This window comes from Equus asinus, chromosome 10, assembly GCF_041296235.1.
Source record: "Equus asinus isolate D_3611 breed Donkey chromosome 10, EquAss-T2T_v2, whole genome shotgun sequence".
Classification (NCBI taxonomy): Eukaryota; Metazoa; Chordata; class Mammalia; order Perissodactyla; family Equidae; genus Equus; species Equus asinus.
Genome location: NC_091799.1, coordinates 10,178,059 through 10,190,104, shown reverse-complemented (window position 1 = coordinate 10,190,104; position 12,046 = coordinate 10,178,059). Strand labels below are relative to the sequence as shown.

Sequence of the window (12,046 nt, the reverse complement as noted above, 5' to 3'; positions counted from 1 at the left end):
GTCTTCCAGAACAGGGGGCTTCAAGGAGCACAGACAGGCTCCCCTGGGGGCAGCCACGTGCCCTCTCAGTGCCCCAGTGCCCAAGCCTCACTGGCCGGCTGGACTCTCCACTGTGGGAGAACTTTAAGCAGACTGCAGGGGCAGCGCCTCACTAGGACCCCCGCCCCCAGCACCAGCTCATGCCAAGAACAAGTGCTGCCTTCCGTTCTTCAGCCGGCTTCCCCCCCTCCTGTGGGCAGCAGGGCCCTAGGCAGGAAATGGAGGGTGGCCCAGATAGTGCCCAGGCATGACTTCATTCTCCAGACACCCCAACAGCATCCAAGTTCTTGTAGCAACTATCCTTTTGCAGCCAGGCACCCTCAGCCAGCACCGCAGCCCGCTGGCCCCTGAAGACTCAGGGCGGGCCTTCCCACGCCAGGCTGGGAGCGCTGGGTGGACAGCACCTCCCAGCGAGCTCATTTGCATCAAGTATTCCATTCGCTTCTGCAAGGTCTAAGGACAGAGCTGGCCCCAGTCTAGGAGGCCAACCAGGGGACAGAAAATGCCTGTTAACCAAGGGAAAATGTGCTCGGAAAACCCTCCAGGGCAGGACAGAGCCAGCACGCCAAGCAGGAGCAAAGAAGGCACAGCGGGAAAAGCTTCCTGTGCGTGCAGAAAGGGCACTGCATGTCTCCCCACAGGGAAGCTGACACCCCCAGGCTGCTCCTGAGGGTCTGAAACTGTTACAAGAAGTTCCCTCCCCCCTCCGGGCTCCTGCTGGCAGGCTACTCTTGCTGGGCATGTGTCCTTGCACTCTGGACCTGTCGAGGGTCCTTTCCTGCACCCCCCACCCATGCAGGCCCCCTGAAGGTGTCTCAGGTGTGGGCCAAGAGTCTCCACTCATCTCTCACAGGTCCTGGAAACAGACCCCCGGCTCCTGCTCCACTCATCACCTCACACACAGGGATGCTGGCTGACACTCAAGTCTAGCTTGGGTCTGTGCTCTTCGGGGAGTGGCTGGCTCCAGGGGCGTGCTGCTGTCCTCTTCAGCGCCTAGAAGCCACCAGGGGCTGGAGCGGAGAAGGGGGCCTTTTACTCATCATGAGTGAGCAACTATGGTGCTCTCCCAAATTTAAAAGATATCGCTTCTGTGCAGCAGGTGGCCCAGCACTGACCCACAGCAGCCTGGGGGGGAGACAGAAGAGGGGCCTGGTCCCTCCGGGGACCGAGGCTTCCCAGGCTGGCTGGAGGGCGGCAAGAGCTTCAAGCAGAATTTTCCACGGGGAGGCCTCAGCTGCTTTGCCAGGGAGCGGAGGAAACAGGCTGTGCGCCGGTCCGGGTGCTCTCGGGGTGGCCCAGGCTGCCCATGCTGGACGAGGGTTGGCCCCTGGCACCTCTCAAGTCCTGTATGTGGCTGACTCGGGTTGGCAGTTGAGCCGAGCCTGAGGCCCGTTTGCCAGGCTCCGTCTTGAGGTGAAAACAAACCAAGCATTGTGCAGTCCTCACCCACAGACAGCGTGTTGCAGCCTGACCCTCGTCCTGGGTGCCAAGCCCGGGAAGAACCAACAAACTTTTTTTAATATAAAAAGATCAATGAGAAATTTATTTATAAATTCTTCACGTTGGGCTACCAGTCTATATCGTACACTCAGGAATGTGCTGCAGACTTCAGTTCAACGTGGTCACACGGGGACCCACACACAGCTTCCATACGAGCCTAGAAAGTCTTAACATTAATTAACATAATTAAAAAGGTATTTGCATCTAGAAAAAATATACAGAAAAACTCCTTTTGGAGTAATCTGTGCCTCAGTTTCAATGTCTGCTTGTTTCACTGACATTATCAATATATTCTTCTCACACAAGGTTTTATAAAAAGCCACAGATGACTGCCCGAATCTGACTAGCCACGCACAAAGGGCCTCCACCCACCTGTGTCCTCAAGTGCTCCCCATTTTTGCACGAAGGGTCAGCAGCCCTTCTACCCAGGGGAAGCCTCATTTAAATTTGAATAATTCAGCCTCCCTTTTATTTCTCGGGATCAAAACAACAAGGGGTGTGGGGTTGCATAGAAAATTGGAACTTCGCAGACCAGGAAAGGCGCCTTTCGAGACAGAAAGTAACGAAGAAGCACCACCTCCGGCCCAGGTCCTCGCGCGGCCCCTCCCCCATGGCAGGATTTTCGGATTCGAATCGGGTCCTTGAAGCTCTGGGAGGCTGAACAGGGGCAAACAGGTCCTTCAACTCACTCAGCAATTAGCACAAGCGATTCACAGTCTTATAGGTATTTTATAAAAATATAAATATGGGTACACTGTTGCCTTCACAACGCTGGATACAACGCCCTTTAAAATTGGGTTTATAACCAAGATTTTAAAAATACACCTAAAACTTGGCTTAAAATATGTTAATATTTTATATTGTCATAAATGTTATGACATTTAATCGTGGCAAATCCATTTACTTTTTAAAAAAGTGTGCAACCAACTGTTAACTATAAGAGAACCGCTAGAAAAGTCTGGTCCCCTCCACGCCCCCACCACACCCGAGCACCCAGGCTCCCGCGGAAGCTCTGCAAAACCAGTAGGTCTGGGGATGGTGACCTCTCACGGGAGAAGGCGGAGGGGGGCCTGGGGCTTCCCAAACTCACACGGAATCGCGTGTGTGTGAGTGTGAATGTGAGAGACGAGGGAGGGGAGAGGGGAAGGCGGAGACGAGGGGGACAGGGCTGAGGAAGAGAAACAGGAGGCAGAGGGAAGAGCACGGGAAAACCATCAGGCTGGGCGGTATTTTCAGTGCAACCAAGAAACGAGAGACTCAAGTTTTTAGTTTTAAGACTAGAAAAAAAAAATGCATCTCCCTCCCCCAATAACCACATTGACCACGCACAATATTTTCCAAACAAAAAAAGCAGGCGCACAAACTTCACCCACAAATATACACACACGTGATAAATAGTTTAGAACCCCAGCAACAGCGGAGCGCCTCCTCGGGCGCGCGTCCCGGCGCAGGCACGCCCCGCGGTGGCTCCTCGGCGGCGGCGGCTCCGGCCGCGGGTCCTTCCACCTTCGGGCGAAAACATTTTGAGCGGAGGATCCGGTGTCTCGGGATTCCGAACTCGCTGGCATCGAGACTCAAATTTCAAAGGGGCTGCAGCCCGCGCCCCGCCCCCACCCGCGAGGCGGCGGGCGGGGCCGTGGGAAGCTCTCGGGCGGGTCCCGGCGGCCGCGGGGGGGCGCCGACCCCGGGCAGCGGGCGCCGCGCGGCCCCCGTGGGCACGGACGCGCGCGCCGGACTCGTCGTGGCCCGGGCGAACACCGAGGTAGTTGGCGGGAAGGGACAGCAGAGACGACACGCGCGGGGCCGGGTCCTGGCGGGCATCACCGGCCGCTGCCCGCGTACTTGGCCTTGGTGATGAGATAGAGCACGATGTCCTGGTGGCCCCCGAACGCAGCGATGTGCAGCGCGCTCCAGCCGTCACGGTTGGCCAGGCGGATGTCGGCGCCGAACTTGACCAGCAGCTTCACGAGCTCCAGGTTGCCGTCGATGACGGACTGGTGCAGCGCCGTCTGGCCCTCGGGCCCGAACGAGTTCACGTTGAACTCGCAGTTGGTCATGTTCTGCAGCAGCGACTGCAGCTCCTGCGTGTTGCCCTTGCGCACGGCCTCCTGGAAGATGCGCTGCGTCTGCGGCGCCGAGCAGGTGGACAGCTCGGCCTGGCTCATGCTGCCGCCGGGCGCGGGCCGCGGGCCGGGCCGGGTCTCAGCGCGGGCGGCGGCGGCGGCGGCTGCGGCGCGGGCCCCCGGCGGTCTCGGGGCGCGCCTGGGCGCATGGACGGCGCGGCGCCCCCGGGCCCCGCACGCCGCCCCTGGGCGCTCCGGGCGCTGGGGGCCGGGGGCCGCCGCCGCGGGGCCCCCGCCGCATCCAGCCGCGCCCGGCGGGCGGGCGACGGGGGCGGGCGCTGCGCTCGCGGGGCCGGCCGGGCCGGGGCGGCAGCGCCGCGCGCTCCTGGTCCTGCTCGCTGCGGCTGCGGCTCCCACGCGCCCCCGCGCGCCTCCCCACACACCTCTGCGCTCTCCCGCCCGCCGCGCCGGGGCGCCTTTTACCTCCTTTATATTTGCATGACAATGGGCGCCCGTGACGCGCGCGCCGGCGGCCCGCCGATTGGGCGGCGCCCGCGTGGGGCGGGGCGGGGCGAGCCCGGGGGCGGGACGGGCGGCGGCGCACTCCACCGCAGGGGGCGCTGGTCGGCGGCCGCGCGGGGCGGGGAGCCAGGTGGCCGTGGGGGGATCCTGGCTGCGCCGCCGCGGTCGTCCGGCCCACTCTCCCTGCGGCCACGTGGGGTAATTCCAGGCTCCCTTCGTGGACAGACCCAGGCCGGGACCCCGGGCCAAGTGCGACCCCGAGGGCGGCCTCCCCTGGGTGGGGGTTCGGGGCATCTCAGACCCCGGCCGGGGTAGAGACCCCGGGTGTCGCTCCGTGCTTCCGGAGCGCCGGCCAGGGACCCTCCGCGTCCCCAGCACGCCGGCCACGCCCGGCTTGGGGACCCGCCCAGGACACACGGCCCACGCGGGTGACAAATCCACGAGCAGCTCGGGCGTGTGACCTAAGCCACGCGGGGCCGTCACGCGCGAGGGCAGCTCCCCTGGCTTCTCGGGTCACCCCGTGTTTGCGCCCCAACCCGCCTGGTATGAGGAGCTTTCAGTCCAGTCCTGATGAAGCGCGGGGTCCTGATGAAGCGCGGGGTCTCTGGATGGAAGTCCGGGGCTGGGGCGGGTTCCGCGGAAGCTCCGCAGTGGGGTGCAGTCGGCAGCAGGACCTCCTCCTTTTCCTGGGCCACCCCCATCAGCATGAACGGGGACAGGTAAGGCCTGGCCAGGTGAGCAGCCCCAGGAAAGTCACCAAGGATTGCTCCGAAAGGGAACTCTTGAGATGACTCATTTCCAAGTTGTAAGTTCATTTTTTTATTGACGCTGCCGTCAAATTCCCTCGTTAGGATTTTACAGTTTACAGCCCGACTGTGGTCGCTGGAAATTAAGGAGGAATGATTCTCAGAGCAGCAGGCAGGGCGGCGACCAGCACGCAGCAACTTGAATTCCTTCAGAACGGAGCGGGAATTCCTGGGGAGGCAGCTGTGCACCTCAGCTGGGGAGAGCACCCTGTCAAGCCTTGTTGGGGGACAGGTTCCTGTGGGGTCTGCCCCACGCCCTCCACGCCTTGAGACCCACGTGGGTATGCCCCCACCTTGCTCTGTGCTCTGGGAGGGGTCGCAGCCAAACTGCAGGAAAAACTGGGGCGGCCACCCCAGGGCTGTCCACCTCTGGCCAGCTGCCCTTAGACCTGACCCTCGCTGCTCCCCTGGGGTCTTCCTGAGCCGGTGGTCTAGCTGTTCTGCTCAGACCTGCTGTCCCCAAGAGCCCCCCAGTGTGCATGTGGGTAAGCCCAGGGCTGAACAGAGATGGGAGCCCTGAGCCCAAGCCCTGTGCTCTGTGGGCCAAGGGTGTGACTGGGGGTGCTGCTGCCCTTGGGAGCCCCTCCCTCATCCTGCTCATCCTGCAGAGCTGTGTTCCTGGGCCCAGTAAGAGGGCCTGGGATCAGTCGCTGCTGGACTGTGAACAGCTGGACCCTGACCACCTCCAACACCCTGCCGTCTCAACACCAGGGATGAGAGCATGGGTGGCCTGGGAGGCTGACCCAAGGCCACACTGGGCCCTGTCCACTCGGGCCCATGTTCACCTCTGGACAGGGAACCTTGGAGAGAGTAAGCGTGTGTCCCTGCACAGGGCTGTGACCTGGGCACATGCCACCCTGCTGGCCACTGCTCCCTGGAATGGGGCTGGGCTGGAGGGCGCAGCTCTGAGAACACGTTTGGGTGGGCAAGAGTTAGGGAACTCCTGGTCACATCTGGGTTTTTCTTGTCTCTGCCAAGTCCCAGCCATGCCCAGAGCCACCCCTAGAAGGTGGTGGGCTCACAGACAGGCCCCAGCCCAGGTTGGCTCAGGCCCCCTGGCCTGGAGAAGGGCATCTGGAGACCCTGCTGGGCCCGGGAGCAGAGCCTGGGAGAAAAGTCCCATTGACACCCGCGGCGGGCATCAGGGCAGGCGGACAAAGGGGCCCTGTGAGCTCAGTGTGGGAACGCACGGCCGCCACCACGGGCCATGAAATCGGCGGCTGAGGCGCCGCGGCAGGGACAGTGTGGCTGGAGTGGCCACGGAAGCCTAGTCTGAGGTCACCGCCTGCTCCACCCCCTGTTTGGAGGGAGGGTCAGACAGGGGTGCCTGGACCTCCCACTGCTGTGCACCCAGCGCTGAGCCCCCTGCCACCGGCTGCTTATCTCTGGGGCTCAGGTGACAGCCACCCTGTCCGTGGGAAGCCGATGGGTCGCCCATGGCTAGTGCTCCTCCACCGTGGCCAAGTCACTCTGGTCCACACCCCATGTCCCAGAGCTGCCCATTTGAGGACACGATGGGGAGAGGGACGTGCGGCTTCCAGCAAGCATTTCCTAAACGTTTGCTGAAAGGCCCGTCCAAAAGGACGATATTTGCTCCAAATGCCTTGGAGGGGTGGCGAGGGGCTCCCTATGTGCCAGGCCCCGCCCCACAGCTTAGAGAAGCCCCTCTCCCGTGTTTGTGGGTTCCTTGGCATTGTCATCACGACCACAAACAGGCAAGGAGTCCACTGGCTCTCAAGGAGAAGCCCCAGACTTGGGATCTGGGGGACACACCCAACCCTGACTACAAAGCTGCACCCTGTCCCCCCGGGGGGGCTGGCCCCAGGGTGCCGCCTGGAAGGTGATGGTGGGGTGAAGGCCAGAGTTGGAGAGGGTCCCCTTCGCCTTCCAGGCATCCCCTTCCTTTGGAGTCTCAGAGCAGTGAGCAGTGAGGGAGCAATGCAGGCAGCTTGGGGACATTCTGGAACCCAGGCTGGGAAGGTCTGGGTGGGCTGGCCGGGGGAGAACAGCGGTGAAGGGGTGGCTGGCCAGCCCTAGGCCGAGGCCTGCGGCCACCTTAAAGGCCTAGACAGGGGAGGGAGGGTGAGTGGGCAGGCGAGCAGTGGGGGCGGGGCTTCCAGCTAATTCATTAAAATGTGTCGGGGAGCGTGGGAAAGAGGAGAGCGTTTCTTCCCAGCAGCCCAGACACCTGGTAGAAGGGCCGAGAGGATAGAGATCAAATAACAAACACTCTGCCCGGGGCCAGCGGCGGCCGGAGCAGAGGAAGGACGCCGGCGGAACTGCAGCAGACACTCGCTGTGGCGGCTCCTGCCCACCCGGTTGGCCGCACAGGGCACGGCCTGGCACCTGGGCCACAGCCCACCCTGTCCGCCTGGTGTCTGACCCCTGGCTGGATCCTGGGGCTGAGGAAGGCACTTTGGGCTGACCCCTGATGGCTCAGGAGCTGGGGTGGGGGCTGGCACCTAGGGTGGGGGGACCCCAGCACCAGGGTGGGCTGGCAGTGAGCAGGTGAGCCCAGAGAGGTGGGGGGTTTCCCCAGAGAGACACGGCTAGTCTGGGCAGCAGACGAGTAGGGAGGTGGGAGGGCAGGCTGGATGGCACAGATGCTGTCATGAGGACCTCGCTGAGAACAGGTCCCTGTCGGCTGCCCTCTCCTCTTTCTAGAAGTTGCACAGGGCGGAAGGGCAGAGTGGGGCTTGGGCCAGACCTGCCTGGAGGAATGGGAAGGACACACGGTCTCCCGTCTCCTGAGCCCATGGTCCCCGGCCTCTTGCTGGCTCTGGCCTCTGTCCAGGGCTGGCTGCAAGGCCAGGGTCTCGGGTCAGAGCAGTCTCCAGGATGTAGCTGGGCTGGGAAGCGGGTCTGGCATCCCGGCTACTTCCTCTTAACTCCACAGGCGACGGAGTGTGGTTGGGGCTGCCTCCCCAGGACAGGACGTGGGGCCGGAGGTTGCACTCCTGGAAGCAGCACCCCAGCCACAGAGGGTCCAGTTCACCTGTTCACCTTGGTGCCTGACCCTGCCTGAACCTCGGGCTCAGCAGTGACCTCCAGGAGGAGGAAGGCCAGGGTTGCCTGCTCAGCCTGGGCTGGCCCTCGGCGTCTCCATCTGTGGAGTGGCGCCCTGGCCCAGCTGGCCCCGGGGCTGCGGGGGGGTGAGTGGACTGGCGCCCGGCACACGGTGGGCACTCCAAGGGAAAGGACAGGATGTGGAACGTGGCAGGATGCCTGTGCAGCCCCCTGGCATGAGCCCCCACCCCTACTGGGGTTGCATCCCTGGGGGGCCCAGGCAGTGGCCAGCCCCAGTGCAATCAACAACCCAAGGACAGGGCAGAGGCTGGCCTGGCATTGCCAGTGCCCACCTGATGCCCACGGCCATCCCACCTGGGCCTGTAGGTGTGCTCTGCCCTGGGCAGAGGTGGCAGACCTGTGCTGGCTCCGGGCCCCAGCCGCCTGGAGGCTTCCGCCTGTGCTCCCCAGCCAAATCTGAGCTGGTTTCCGTTCCAGGCAGGAAGGACAGGAAAGGGATGTGGGGGGGGGGGGGGGCGCATTCCTGGGGGGTGAGCCAGAGGAGGTGGTGAGGGCGAGGTAGAGTCTGGGACCAGGCTGGCCGCTTGCAGAAGCCCCTACCCAGGGGCCCCTTCCTCTGGCACCCCTCTCCCCGCTACACCTGGCACTGGTACCCTTGGCCCTCCGGGTGTCAGCAACGGGTCTGAGCCTCAGTTTCCCCCAGAGTGGGCGTAGCAGCAGCAGCTACTTTCTGTAGTTGTAAGAACAGAGATGCAAATACACGTGTGTGCAGGGCCCTCCCGTGTGGCTGTGGTTGCTGCCTTCTCTCATGAGAGGCCACCCTGGTCTAACCTGGGGGGTAAGGGAAAGGCCCAGGGGTGAGGCCCCAGCCAGGGAGGGGGCCAGGGCAGCAGACTCAAGGGAGGCTGGCCTCCCCTCCAGGCTGCGGCCTTCCTTAGGGGCAGCTCCTCTGCCTCCCAGACTGGCTGGGCTGGAGCCTGGTCCCTAGGAAGCCCCCAACCTGGCCTAAAGGACCCAGACCCCCAGGATCCCACCATCCATGCTCCCTGGAGTTGGGGGCCCCTGGAGGGTTTAGAGGCCGGCTTTTCTGGGGCCCTGAGACCTGCTGGGGGGAAGCAGGGAAGACCCTGTCCTGCCTGGCCTGGAGGCTTGTGGCATTTACTGCCACAGCAAGGTGGGGGGGGCCTGTCTGTCCTACCCCACCCCTCCAGCCCCAAGGGGCTCCAGCTGACCTGGGGAGGCACTTCGGTGCAGCCCTTGGGCCTTTGCTCAGGCCATTTCCTCCACCGGGCATGCCCTTCCTACCTCCGGCCTGCCTCACTCCTGAGCAGCGGGTAGTTCTCGGCTCAGGGGCCGAGCGTTCTGATCGCGTGGAAACCGTCATCCTCCCCAGCAGTGGTGGGGGCTGGGCCCCTGCACCCAGAGCCTCAGGTGCGTGGAATGAGCACAGGAAGAGCCCGGCTCTCGCCTTTGCACTTTTATTGTCGGCTGGCCCGCCCACCTCCAAGGGGCTGGGGCCGGGTCCTCAGGAGGGGCTGCTGGCTGGACTCGCAGGAGCCGGGGGCCCCTCCAGGACCTCGTGGAAGTTCGCAGTGACGCGGCCCAGGTGGGAGCCCTCCCAGAAGACCTTGCCGCAGCCGGTGCAGCAGTAGAAGTGCCGCAGCCCCGGCCGCCGCAGCACGCCCACGGGGACCCCCGCCAGCTGCAGCCGGGTGCCGTTGCCCAGTGTGCCTGGCACACTGGCCTGCAGATCTGACGCCTCCAGCCAGCGGCAGGGCGGGTCGTAGGTGCTGCCCCCGGGGGCCTCTGCTGGGGCTGAGCCTGGACAGGTGGAGGCGGCCACCCTGAGCCGTGGCCTTTGGGCACACGCCCCACCTGCTCTCCCCAGCAGCTCCTCTTCGCGCTTCCACCCACCAGACCCTCTGCCTCATCCGACCCGGGCCCCTGGTTACAGGCCACTGGTCCCCGGCCTCTACCCCCGACCCAGGGCACAGGGTCCATTCCCTCCGAGCTGCCCCCTCTACTGGCCAGCACCCAAACACTGTCTTGGGGTGAGTTCAGGTGCTGGGACACCGTGAGTCCTCAGGGGCGGCCCCAGTGCTCACCTGGCTCCTGGGCATCCTCGCTCTGGGCATCCTCGTCACCTGCCAATCAAGGATGTCAGGGACTCCCAGGGCCGTTGGCAGCCCCCATGCCTACCACGCACCTCCAAGTGCCCAGCCTCTGCCCCATCCCCAGTGGAGAGGGCAAAGGGCAGGGGACCGAGAAGCTTCTGTGCCAGCTCAGCCCCCTCCTATGGGAACTCACACCTTGGAAGGTTCTTGGGGCTCAAAGGTCCTTAGGAAACATGTTTTGGGCGAGAGATGGGCCGATTGGGGCACTCGGGGGCCTGAGAGCGGTGCGGTGGGGGCGGCTGGCTATGGCGCTGAGCAGATAAGCCTCTGCCAAGCAGCGAGTTTAGTGGCAGCCGGCAGCAGGGCCCCCCAGAGCTCGGGGTGCTAGAGAGATCCTGGGGGCTGGCTCCTTCTGACCCTGTGAGACGGCCCCACCCCCCCTAAGCGCAGGGAGACGGCCAGGCTGCTGGGGGCTGAGGGAGGAGTGTGGGGCCGAGGGCAGCAAGGCCGAGGAGCCCTGGCCAGCAGGTGGGAGAGGTCCCCCCAGTCCTGCTCACCCTCGTAATTTGCTCAGCAAACATTCCTCTACAGATGGCTCCAGATTAACCTGAATGGATGAGAACCTGACCAGCGCCACAGCCTCCCTGGAGCCCAGCGAGGCCATGACCTCCAGCTGGCCTCACTGCCTTGCCCCAGCCTGCTTGGCCCAAGCCCTTACTGGGTGGCCCCTGAGACACGAGACAGCCCACAGGGGTGCTGCCCACCCCCCAGGCCAAGTGTGAGCCTCTGGGTGGGGTGGGGGGCTCAGAGGGGGCTGGAGCCTGGCAGCCCCTGCAGTGGGCACTGCTCACGCTCTGTTCCTCCCCTCCTGGGCCTCGGGCATGTCAAGACCATGCTGTGGAAAGCTGAGAGCTGCCCGGGGCTGGACACAGGCTGTCACGACAGCTCACCAACTGTGTGGGTGGCCCTGAACCTCAGAGGGAGGCAGGAAGGACAAGAGCAGGGTCCTGGAGGGGTACCATCTGTGCAGACGGAGCCAGGTCTCAGGCTAACCCCACCAGAGGGACCCAGCTGCCCTCCTCTGCACCCATCCCTGCCCCACACTGAGGAGGGTCCAGAGCCTGAGGAGCCACTGGGCTCTCTCCAGGGCCCCCGTCTGCTGGGCCCCTCTCTCTGGAAGGTGGGGGGCCAGTGGTAGAACAGCCGGCACATTCACTGCCCCGACTGCTGACCTCAAAGCTCTGGGTGCCCTGCACCCTTTTTCTACACCTACAAAAGGGAAACTGAGGCTAGGTCCCCCGGTAGGACCTGCCCCGGGTGGGGGGGGGGGTGTGGACATCCTTTCTCCCATGTGCCAGGCTCATCTATGTTCAAGTTGTGTGCACAGGCATACAAGCGAACGTGTGTGCTCCTGTGTGTGTCCCTATGAATGAGCGTGCATGTATCTCTGTGGGGTCATACACGTATGTGTGCGTGTGTGCGCTGGTGTGCATGTGCACTCCACATGCAGGCAGGGTGAGCAGCAGTGGAGCAGGGCCCGCTGGAGACAGGGTGTTGTACACCGCCCCAGAGGGGACCCGAGCGCCTGAGTGCCCTGGCTCCCTGGGTTGGCGGCCTGCACACCCCCAGAGAGGACAGAGGCTGAGGGGTCCCATCCTGGCCGTGAGGGCTGACTTTTTGCCTATTGGTACCTTGCCATCAGCCCCCTGGCTAGCATCCTGCTGGCCATTCCTGCAGGTGAGCCCAGGGGCACCCAGCAGCTGGGCTGCCATCCACAGACCCCACCAAGCCCACGCCTAACACTGTGGGGTGCACTCGCCTGTGTTGCTGGGGCTTTCCTGGTGGCCGCTGAGCCCCATGAGCTGCTTCATCATGTCCTTGGAGACCTTCAGGTACTGGTCACAGTTACAGGCCTGGGGGTGGAGGAGGTGCTGAGGCCAAGGGAGGCTCCCTCTATCCACCCCGCCCCAGCCCC

General features: G+C 63.8%; 2 protein-coding genes across 25 annotated transcripts in view; both read right to left on the bottom strand.

Moving 5' to 3' along the window:
* Positions 1-3,209: 3,209 nt before the first annotated feature.
* Positions 3,210-4,618, bottom strand: NRARP (NOTCH regulated ankyrin repeat protein). The gene has a single exon (XM_070518320.1). The coding sequence runs from the start codon at positions 4,416-4,418 to the stop codon at positions 3,360-3,362; it is 1,059 nt and encodes a 352-aa protein (XP_070374421.1). The 5' UTR covers positions 4,419-4,618; the 3' UTR covers positions 3,210-3,359.
* Positions 4,619-9,396: 4,778 nt separating this feature from the next.
* Positions 9,397-12,046, bottom strand: part of EXD3 (exonuclease 3'-5' domain containing 3) — a 95,498-nt gene continuing 92,848 nt past the window's right edge. For 16 of the 24 annotated variants that reach the window (XM_070518289.1, XM_070518284.1, XM_070518285.1 and 13 more), the window contains 3 exons: positions 11,891-11,984; positions 10,063-10,101; positions 9,397-9,778 (listed from right to left, as the gene is read on the bottom strand). In XM_070518289.1, the coding sequence (XP_070374390.1) occupies positions 9,483-9,778; positions 10,063-10,101; positions 11,891-11,984 (429 nt within the window). In that variant the 3' untranslated portion in view covers positions 9,397-9,482. The remainder of the gene's footprint in view (positions 9,779-10,062; positions 10,102-11,890; positions 11,985-12,046) is intronic. The other 8 variants (XM_070518300.1, XM_070518296.1, XM_070518298.1 and 5 more) reach the window with 1 other exon arrangement.